Source organism: Oncorhynchus nerka, linkage group LG3 (genome assembly GCF_034236695.1).
Source record: "Oncorhynchus nerka isolate Pitt River linkage group LG3, Oner_Uvic_2.0, whole genome shotgun sequence".
Lineage (NCBI taxonomy): Eukaryota > Metazoa > Chordata > Actinopteri > Salmoniformes > Salmonidae > Oncorhynchus > Oncorhynchus nerka.
The window spans coordinates 42,334,391-42,345,148 of NC_088398.1; the positions used below are offsets into that span (position 1 = coordinate 42,334,391).

Below are 10,758 nucleotides of genomic sequence, written 5' to 3' on the forward strand. Positions count from 1 at the left end.
ATACTCTAAGGCAGGGGGTTCCCAAACCTTTTTCACTCTGGCCCCCCCTTCCAAGTAATGGGGAACATCCTGCCACATCTATTTCTATGTGCACAAGCACTGTTCATGACAAACTGTTCAACACCCCTCTTATTGGTAGAGAGCATTTTGCAGGTTTAAAGCTTATTTCCTACAATTCTACACATTTTGTCATAGGGTTGCAAAGAACATTTTGCAGTTTTAAAGTTTTTTTTTGTTGCAGTTCTATACGTGTTGCTATGTCTAATGTGTATTCATTTGATATTTGAGTGACGAAGAAATTGGGCTAAAAAACCTAAATATAAAAACGCTAGCTGACATGGGCTAGTTGATCTGGACATTTCTGACAGCTTTGCACACTCTTGGTATTCTCTCAACCAGCTTCATGAGTTAGTCACCAGGAATACATTTGAAACAACAGGTGTGCCGTGTTAAAAGTTAATTTGTGGAATTTCTTCCTTCTTAATGCGTTTGTGCCAATCAGTTGTGTTGTGACAAGTTAGGGGTGGTACACAGAAGATAGCCCTATTTGGTAAAAGACCAAGTCCATATTATGGCAAGAACATCTCAAATTAGCAAAGAGAAACAACAGCCCATCATTACTTTAAGACATGAAGGTCAGTCAATCTGGAAAGTTTCAAGAACTTGGAAAGTTTTCTCAAGTGCAGTTGCAAAAACCATCAAGGGCTTTGATGAAACTGGCTGTCATGACTACCGCCACAGGAAAGGAAGACCCAGAGTTACCTCTGCTGCAGAGAATACGTTAGAGTTAACTGCACCTCAGATTGCAGCCCAAATAAATGCTTCACAGAGTTCAAGTAACAGACACATCTCAACATCAACTGTTCAGAAGAGACTGCGTGAATCAGGCCTTCATTGTCAAATTGCTGCAAAGAAACCACTACTAAAGGACACCAATAATAAGAAGAGACTTGCTTGCGCCAAGAAACACGAGCAATGGACATTAGACCGGTAGAAATCTGTCCTTTCATCTGATGAGTCCAACTTTGAGATTTCTGGTTCCAACCGCTGGGTCTTTGGAAGATGCGGAGTAGGTGAATGGATTATCTTCTCATGTGTGGTTCCCACCGTGAAGCATAGAGAAGGAGGTGTGATGGTGTGGGGGTGCTTCGCTGCTGACACTGTCTGTGATTTATTTAGAATTCCAGGCACACTTAACCAGCATGGCTACCACAGCATTCTGCAGCGATACGCCATCCCATCTGGTTTTAGCTTAGTGGGACTATCATCTGTTTTTCAACAGGACAATGACCCAAAACACACGTCCAGGTTGTGTAAGGGCTATTTGACCAGGGAGAGTGATGGAGTGCTGCATCAGATGACCTGGCCTCCACAATCCCCCGACCTCAACCCAATTGAGATGGTTTTGGATGAGTTGGACCGCAGAGTGAAGGTAAAGCAGCCAACAACTCCTCAGCATATGTGGGAACTTCTTCAAGACTGTTGGAAAAGCATTCCTCATGAAGCTGGGGAGGCAGGGTAGCCTAGTGGTTAGAGCATTGGACTAGTAACCGGAAGGTTGCAAGTTCAAACCCCCGAGCTGACAAGGTACAAATCTGTCGTTCTGCCCCTGAACAGGCAGTTAACCCACTGTTCCTAGGCCGTAAGAATTTGTTCTTAACTGACTTGCCTAGTTAAATAAAGGTAAAAATAAAATACATTTAAAAAGCTGGTTGAGAGATTGCCAAGAGTGTGCAAAGCTGTCATCAAGGCAAAGGGTGGCTACTTTTTAGATTCTTCAATCTATTTTGTTAAACACTTTTTTTGGTTACTACATGATTTCATAGTTTTGATGTCTTCACTATTATTCTACAATGTAGAAAATAGTAAAAAATAAATAACTTTAACTGGTACTGCTCTGCGCCCCCCTGCCGACCCCACAGTTTGGGAACCACTGCTCCAAGCGACCAATGCTGAATATTTCTTCACATACAATAGCACTTACTCAAGTGTTAACCACGTTCTACAATAAATGACATTCAACAGTTATACTACCTCTCATAGATCTTTCTCTGATAGTTATAATTTCCAAGGATGATATTTAGAAATGTTGGCATTTACAATAGATGGACACAACAAGAGTAAGATGGCGTCTATGGCTTCATACTACAGCTCTGAAACATCTCAATCAATCAAATGTCAATGTCTTGGCTACTGGCATTTTGAACACAGACATGATATCCACATAACATGTTTGTTGACAAGTTGTTATCCCCTATTCAGAGTTACATTTTCATGGGGAACCATGTATCAATGGCAGAGTCCTGTAGTACTGCTGACAGTGTGTTTTCATTCCACCTGTGTGTTGTATTCATAGGGTGTTTATAGGGTGTGTCCCATGCTACTGGTCACCAGTCCCTTGATGTTGGTGACGGGGCGCACATCGTGCAGCTGCCGCCGTCTGTCAATGAAGGAGGCCAGGCGACCAGTGTCCAGTGGGTTCTTGGAGTAGTCTCCACTGTGGGCACCCACCCAGGGATGCTGGAGACAGGTGGTGGCACTGGGCCTCTTCCTGGGGTCCTGCTGCAGGGTAGATTTGATGAAGTCCCGGGCCGCCTGACTCACTCCCTGGAAGTAGTCCTCGGGGAAGCAGAAGTCCAGCTTGCAGATGTTGACGCACGTTTCCTCTAGGCTCTCGTCCAGGAAGGGCGAGACGCCGCTCAGCATGACGTAGGCCAGGACACCGGCGCTCCACACGTCCGTGCTCAGCGACACCGGGGTGCCCTGGATCAGCTCCGGAGCAGCAAACTCTGGGTTTCCCAGGAGCAGGTGGACATAACGGTGGCCAGACACCTGGACCGCATCTCCAAAGTCTATGAGCTTGATGCAGGGAACAGGCACGTGGAGATCCACCAGGAGGTTCTCAGGCTAAGGACACAGAAGAGAAGAACACATTTGAAAATGGATTTGACCAAGATCAGGGACATTTTGCTGAAAGTTTGTCAGATGTTTTCGGACCTTAAAAGTGAACTAATTTCCATTCATTTGGGGTAGAGGCATACAAATCAAATTGTATTTGTCACATACACATAATTATCTGATGTTGTTGCAGGTGTAGCGAAATGCTTTTGAAATATCTTCATAATATTGAGTTGCACCCCCTTTTGCTTTCAGAACAGGCTCAATTCGTTGGGCCATGGACTACAAGGTGTCGAAAGCCTTCCACAGGGATACTGGCCCATGTTGGGCTCCCAAGTGGCGCAGCGGTCTGAGGCACTGCATCTCAGTGCTAGAGGCGTCACTACAGACCCTGGTTTGATTCCAGGCTGTATCACAACCGTCCGTGATTGGGAGTCGCACAGGACGGCTTACAATTGGCCCAGTGTCGTCCGGGATAGGGTTTGGCTGGGGTAGGCTGTCATTGTAGATAAGAATTTGTTCTTAACTGACTTGCCTAGTTAAATAAAGGTTAAATAAAAGGCCTCCCGGGTGGCGCAGTGGTTAAGGGCGCTGTACTGCAGCGCCAGTTGTGCCACCAGAGACTCTGGGTTTGCACCCAGGCTCTGTCGTAACCGGCCGCGACCGGGAGGTCCGTGGGGCGACGCACAATTGGCATAGCGTCGTCCGGGTTAGGGAGGGCTTGGCCGGTAGGGATATCCTTGTCTCATCGTGCACCAGCGACTCCTGTGGCGGGCCGGGCGCAGTGCACGCTAACCAAGGTTGCCAGGTGCACGGTGTTTCCTCCAACACATTGGTTCGGCTGGCTTCCGGGTTGGATGCACGCTGTGTTAAGAAGCAGTGCGGCTTGGTTGAGTTTGTGTATCGGAGGACGCATGACTTTCAACCTTCGTCTCTCCCGAGTCCGTACGGTAGTTGTAGCGATGAGACAAGATAGTAGCTACTAACAATTGGACACCACGAAATTGAGGAGAAAAAGGGGGGTAAAAAATAAAAATAAATTTAAAAAATGACTCCGAGGCTTCCCACAGTTGTGGCAAGTTGGCTTGATGTCCTTTGGGTGGTGGACCATTCTTGATACATATGGGAAACTGTTGACCGTGAAAAACCCAGCAGCGTTACAGTTATTGACACACTCAAACCGGTGCACCTGGCACTTACTACCATACCCCATTCAAAGGCACTTCAATATTTTGTCTTGCCTATTCACCCCCTGAATGGCACACATACACAATCCATGTCTCAAGGCTTCAAAATCCTTCATCTACACTGATTGAAGTGGATTTAACAGGTGACATCAATAAAGAATCAAAGCTTTCACCTGGATTCACCTGGTCAATCTGTGTCATGGGAAGAGGAGGTGTTCCTAATTCTTTGTCCACTCAATGTATAGTTAGATCTACTCAACCGGTTACGTGGGACATGGTTTCATCTTGACGTGAGACCACTTTCGAGGTCTGAAAACATCTCTCAAACTTTGAAAGTGTAATGCCACTTTTAATGGCATTGTATTTGCACCATATGTCCTTAGCAGTGGTGCGGATGTGTACTTTGTGTTCACCTTTAAGTCTAAATGTACCACTCTGCAGGTGTGGAGGTGCTGCAATGCCTCTAAGGTGTCCTTCACAAAGAAGGCCACCTTCTCCTCCATCAGCTCATCATGGGCCACCAAGTAGTCCAGCAGCCTCCCGCCCTCCAGCCTGGAAACAACACGAGACAAACAGTCATTCAGACCACACTCTAAGACACTATGTGTCCATCCCAAACGGCACCCTATTCCCTATATAATGCACTACTTTGAACATGGCCCAAAGGTCCCTGGTCAAAATTAGTGCACTATGGGAATAAGGTGCCATTTGGGAAGCAGACACTGTTCACTAACAAAGCCAAGTGAAGAATATAATCCCTAGCATTGGGCCAACTCTATGATTGTCATGCCATAAGCTACACAGAGAGGAGTTGGCAAAAAGCAAAAACAATAAAATAATACATCACACTTTTCTCAATTCATCTTTTCGCGATTCCTCACATCCTCACCTCTTTCTCAATCGTATTGGAGGAGAAGGTCAAAGGTCCCTCCACCCAGACCTTGTTCTCCAATGCATTTTGAGAAGGAGGACGAGGAGAGAGGATTTATGAGGAATCGAGGAAAAGACCAATTGAAAATCAGCCCAAGGCCACAGCAGAAAGATCCTTACAGCTCGAAGACCAGCATGAGGGAGGTGGGGGACTCGTAGGTGTCGGTCAGAGCCACCAGCTGAGGATGCTGGACGTGGCATAAGATGTCCGCCTCGTGGGCTACCTGCTCCTTCTTCTGCATCTTCTTAGTGACGTACTTCACAGCCACCTCCTTCTTACTGGCCTTGTTCAGACACTTTCTCACTACAGAGAATCGGCCCCTGGAGAAAGGAGAGGAGTAGGAGAGTAGTTGTAACGCATGTCATTGCTGTACCTATACACTGGCTGCAGTTAGCCTCGATGAGAATTTGTATGACGTGTGTGAAAAATCCCAATACAATACTTTGATTTTAAACCGTTTATGGTTAGCTACTTTAAAAGCGTGTAGGGGTGTGCAATTTACCGTCCGATCTCACAAATTTCTGTGAAAGACGATTCAAAGTTGCCTTTCCACTGAATGCCCGTTCCATCATATGTGGAAGCTTAGAATAGAAAGAAAACAAATTGAATATTTTATGAGTGAATATTTACATCGTAGCTACATGTACACAGTAACATTTCCTCGAGGACCTCCCAAAATAAAAGCAAATTGTAAAGAAAAAGTGAAATGTAAGAATCCGCTTCCAAAATGGCACCCTATTTCCTTCATGGTGCCCTACTTTTGACCATAGGACTCTGATCAAAATCTGTGCACTATATAGGGAATAGGGTGCCATTCGAGATGCATCCGGTCTAGGTATAGCGTTAGTCCCTCCCTGCTTGTAGTGTGAAGATGGAGAGTTTGACTCACTCCCGCTGGGCAGGGTCACCATGTTTGAGGGCTCGCTTGGCGGACTGATACCCCAGGGGTTACTGGCACTGACCCGGAACTGGTAGTGCCCCCCAGGAATGAGATCTTCAATTTTCACACACACATCTACGGTGGAGACCACCGACTGCTGCCACACCAGGGAGTCTGCAGAGAAGAGGATGAGAGGTTAGGTCATAGTTCAAAGATTACAGGTGACTGTCTGTAGCTCATGATTTGGAAAGAGGAAGAACACCTCCTAGATGTTGACCTTGGTTCAGTTGAGCATTTTCCTCACTAATGGTTAAAGATACACTATGCAGAAATCACTGAATTCTGGTTAAAAAAATTCTAGTTCACCTAATTTCAAGAAAATATAGTGTAGAGAATCATTGAACTATCTATATCCCAAAATATTGTATGTTCAGCTGTTTGAAGCTGGTGTACACATCCCAAAGTAAAAGACGCAACAACAAAACATGAGAACGGGAAGCATAGAAAGTGCACATAGAACAGATCTACCACTTCTTAGACTTGCTTTCAATGAGAATGACAGATCTATAACACACATTTCTATGCGAATTTGGTCAGCCCGCCCCAAAAGTTACGTATTGCAGCTTTAAGGTTAAGATTTGGGGAGGCTGATCCTAGATCTGTACCTAGGGGAAACTTCACCCCAGAGCCAGAAGAGAGATGGGTCTACTGCACCTTCCTGCCTGTACTCCACTGTGTAGCTAGACACAGCACAGTTAGCTGAGCTTGCTGGGGGGAGCCAGTGGACGATCACTGCATTGCTACTGGCCTCCTGGGCCACTGGCCTCGCAGGTGCTGCTGGAATACCTGAAAACAGACATAAGCCCAACATCAGTCTCAATGGCCATGGAGGGCTAGCCTTGTGAAAGGAGCCTGATCTCACGGTAGCTCGCATTCTGAAGTGAAACGGGAGTGCAGTGGTCAGTCTGCTTGACCAAGCTGACGAAGAGCAAATCGAAACTCCACCCGCATCCCTCCTTCCACGATTCATATCCCCTGTTCTCACCTTGTACTTTGATGGAGGCGGAGGAGGAGGCGGTACCATGGTCGTTGACGGCCACACAGGTGTAGATGCCGGTGTCCTGGGGCATCAGGTTACAGATCTTGAGCAGAATGTCGCCCGTATCCCTGGAGACAAGGACAGAGAACAAGCAGGCAGGTGTAATTGGTTTGTCGAGAATAGAACATGACCTTTCTCGCCCGAAACTAAATAAGCCACATTGGTATCTGCTTTTGCTGATCGCACATTTTACTGAGCTCCATCTAAAGTTCATGTTATTCCTCCAGCAACATGTGTTTAGTCTACCTAGGGATGCGTCACAAATGGCAGCCTATTTCTGACACACTGTATATAGTGCACTACTTTTGACCAGAGCCCTAGAGTTCACTACTGGTCAAAAGTAGTGGACTCTTTCGGGAATGTAACCATTTGGGATGCAGACAATGGATTTACCATGGGATTAGGCCACAGACATTACCTTTAAGCAATTATGTCAGACAATGTTTAAGTCATCCAATAGGAAGATAATACTGTCTTTGGAGAGGTCTAACTGTCCTGCCAGAGACAGTTCTTTAAATCTCACATCCTGCTCTCACTAGGTTTGAGGAATTTGGGTATGCGCTTCCATTTCTTAGTCAGAATCAGAGGTTGGATGCCGCCGGGTGGGGGAAGACGTCAGAGGACAGGCTTATAGTACTGGCTGGAATGGAATAAATGAAACCGTTCCATTTCTCCTATTCCCGCCATTACTATCAGTCTGTCCTCTGACGTCTTCCTCCGTGGATCCCCACTGGCGGCATCCGACCTCCGATTTTCTTGTGATCATCAAGACCATATTTGAACTAGAAACCATAGTTCCTCTACCTAATGTTTATGGTGAACCTGCTGTTGTTGACAAGCGGGCTCTGATCGGGTCCTTTCAGAGTGACGTTGGGTTTGGGACGTCCACACACTTTGCAGCACAGGACCACCGTCTCCCCGAATGCACATGTCACATCCGCTAGTGAGACCAGGAACTCTGGAGCCACTATATATACATTAACCACACAGCAGTGTCAGCTAACCACACCACATGATTCTAATCAGCAAGTATATACGCTACGTCCTAAACGGCACCCTACACAGTGCACTACTTTTGACACGGGCCCATAGGGCTTAGGTCAAAAGTGGTGCACTATTTAGGGATTAGGGTGCCATATGAGACGCAGTCGTGACATATCAGTAATTAAATGATTCTTGATTTCACGCTTCAGCATTTAAAATGTAAGCGTTTATGTTCTGATAGTTCATCTTACCTTCTTGTATAAAATTGGGATTCATTATCTGCAAAGATAAGGCATGGCTGTTAGGCAATGTGAATGAACTATACTGTTGAAGTTTGAATTATGAACTGTTTTGCTATTTCAAAATTGAAACGTAACAGTCAATACAAACATACATACCTCAGAGTTCTGTGTCACTATTTTGTGTACTACCAGTTACAAATGAGTTGCAATGTAGGAGTACTATACTAGGGCATCGTACCCCACATATTTCTGGCATTTAGGCATTTAGGGTGTCTTTAAAAGATCTTCTGAACCCATTTGAACAAAATGAAAACAAGGCGCGCAATCACCGGGGGATCCCCCAAAAAATGAAGAGAGGTCAGGAGTAACATGCTTAAGGGGGTTTGTGTGAGAGGCTTCGTCACATTCACAAACCTAACCATCCCTGGGAGAGATGTAGTATTTCAGCGCAGGAACACTAGGCTGCAGTAATGGTCCATGGAAACCACACGGCTTCCATGGACTCTTCCCCAGAAGAGAAAAAGTGGCACATAGAGCAGCTAGCTAAACTAGCCAAGGAATAGAGGGATGAAGTGTATTGTTTTGCAATCAAAAAAGCGTGGACATCTTTACCACAAGCCTGTTGAGGTCAAGTCTGTCAAAGCTAACAGGAGGGTGCTTTTCAATGACAACGACCAGGAATTGGAACTGAGGAACTACAGCAATTGAATTCATAATAATACATGGCATTTAGGAGACACTTTCATCCAACGTGACTTACAGTAGTGCGTGCATACAATTTCATATGGGTGGCCCCTGCATGAATCGAACCCACAATCCTAGCGTTGCAAGCGCCATGCTCTACCAACCGAGCCACACAGGACCGAGCAAGCTTTGAGAGGGGGGGCAAGCTTGTTTAGTTTACTATGAACCCCATTAGCTGTTGCACATGCAGCAGCTGCTCCTTCCTGGGGTCAACAGGCTATACAGGAGTTACAATGACGCATGTGAGCACAATACATATTTTCAAACAAAAATAGGTATTTTTAACATCTTTTGCTCATGTGTTCCAGGTGCTTACCTGGTGTATTAATACTGTGCACCAATCAGTGGCAAATGCATTTACAAACTCCACCCACGGCCTCTCTGAGGCCGGCACCAGACAATCCTATCAAACAAAGAAGCAGGAACAAAAACATCCCTATTGGTTCTCGCTGAGGATGAAACCATACTCAAAATGGCAACTGGTCCACCCACTGCAGACCCATTGAGTTGAACGGGGGAAGCCTGTTCTAGTGATTCTATTTCTGTGGAGAAAATCAAATAAAAAAAGCTAGTGCAGCTAATGGAACATGTGGAACCTGGTCGTTTTGCAGAAAGCTCCTGACCACAGTGAAAAACCCCTGTGATGCTGTGTGTCGTTTCCTCTTGCTTAGACGTAGCTACAGAAACTCAACTGGGCAGCATGCATGCATGACAGATCGGCGTGTGCTTCTACCTCCATGCTAGTTTTGGGGAGTTCATCATCGCAATCTGACTCCTCTGAGCTGTTTGACTCCTGAAGTGTGGGATAAGAGAAATCAAAATTAGAGCTGTTACAAAAGGCCCTGGTGGTCCCCAAGCTGGAGGCGCAGTCAGGATTCTAATGTGTGTATGGGTTGTTGACATAGGATTTGTGCTTACTAGTAAGTGTGGTGCTAAAGACAGAGAATCCGTCTCGTGTGCCTGAATTCCAAATACTCCCCAAGCACAGTAGATCTGAAAGGATTGGATAGATACACCTACAATGTAAAGAAATCATTGTTCTATCTAGGAGTGCCTTTGGGGATAAGGGCTGAAGGTCCAATCCAGCATATTGTATGTGGGAGGGCTTGGATGTAAGAAAATACACCAAAAAAAGAAAAAAGAGGGAATCTGTAAAGAAGAGTTGCTTGGGAACCACTGAGCCGGAGGTAAAGATGCATAAATATGGACATATTGTATGAGCTGGGAAATGAACCAATTAAGCAAAAACAAAATCATACAAATTATAGTGCTGACACCTGAAACGATGCAATCGAACACAACATGATTGATGACACACGAATAGCAGTCAGTGACATTTCATTATATGTGCATGTTTCATTTAAAGTTTCTATTTCATGTACGGGGGGGGGGGGTGTAACGACAGTGGCATAAATAGTCAAACAGTGACAAGGACGAAACCTGCAGGCAAACTTAAAGTGAAATGTATCCAATGGACATCATTGACAAGTTAAAAACAATCTACTCTTTAACATGCTTCAAATGAAAGATGTAATTGACAAATTATAAACCAATCTACTCTTTAACACGCTTCAAATGAAAGATGGATCAGCAGACTCAGCATCGTATGGACTTGATGGGGGGGGGGGGGGGGGGTTATTTTAAAATGCACTGCTAGTATATATTGATACAGAAATGTAAATGTAGTGTGAGATCCAGTTTCAGTATGTTTTCACTGAAACACAACACCTTATGGTTTTTGTGTAGTTAATACCTGCATGCTAAACCCATGAATGAGGGCTTGTTTTCGTTTA

The 10,758-nt window shown here is 45.3% G+C and overlaps 1 protein-coding gene across 1 annotated transcript; it reads right to left on the minus strand.

Annotated features, from left to right (window-relative positions):
- Positions 1-195: 195 nt before the first annotated feature.
- LOC135565366 (kalirin-like) lies at positions 196-9,251 on the minus strand. The gene is made up of 9 exons (XM_065011965.1): positions 8,231-9,251; positions 7,800-7,962; positions 6,942-7,063; positions 6,611-6,742; positions 5,906-6,070; positions 5,519-5,597; positions 5,136-5,336; positions 4,499-4,637; positions 196-2,907 (listed from the first exon to the last, which is right to left on the minus strand). The coding sequence occupies exons 1-9, from the start codon at positions 8,253-8,255 to the stop codon at positions 2,362-2,364; spliced, it is 1,572 nt and encodes a 523-aa protein (XP_064868037.1). The 5' UTR covers positions 8,256-9,251; the 3' UTR covers positions 196-2,361.
- Positions 9,252-10,758: the final 1,507 nt, after the last annotated feature.

Excerpts from the sequence above, each read along its gene's own strand:
- LOC135565366 (XM_065011965.1), bottom strand. The coding sequence starts at position 8,255 with ATGAATCCCAATTTTATACAAGAAG. Across the intron at positions 6,071-6,610 it reads AGTGGAGTACAGGCAGGAAG|ACTCCCTGGTGTGGCAGCAG; the intron begins GTGCAGTAGACC and ends TCTTCTCTGCAG. Across the intron at positions 5,337-5,518 it reads GAAATTTGTGAGATCGGACG|GGGCCGATTCTCTGTAGTGA; the intron begins GTAAATTGCACA and ends TCCTTTCTCCAG.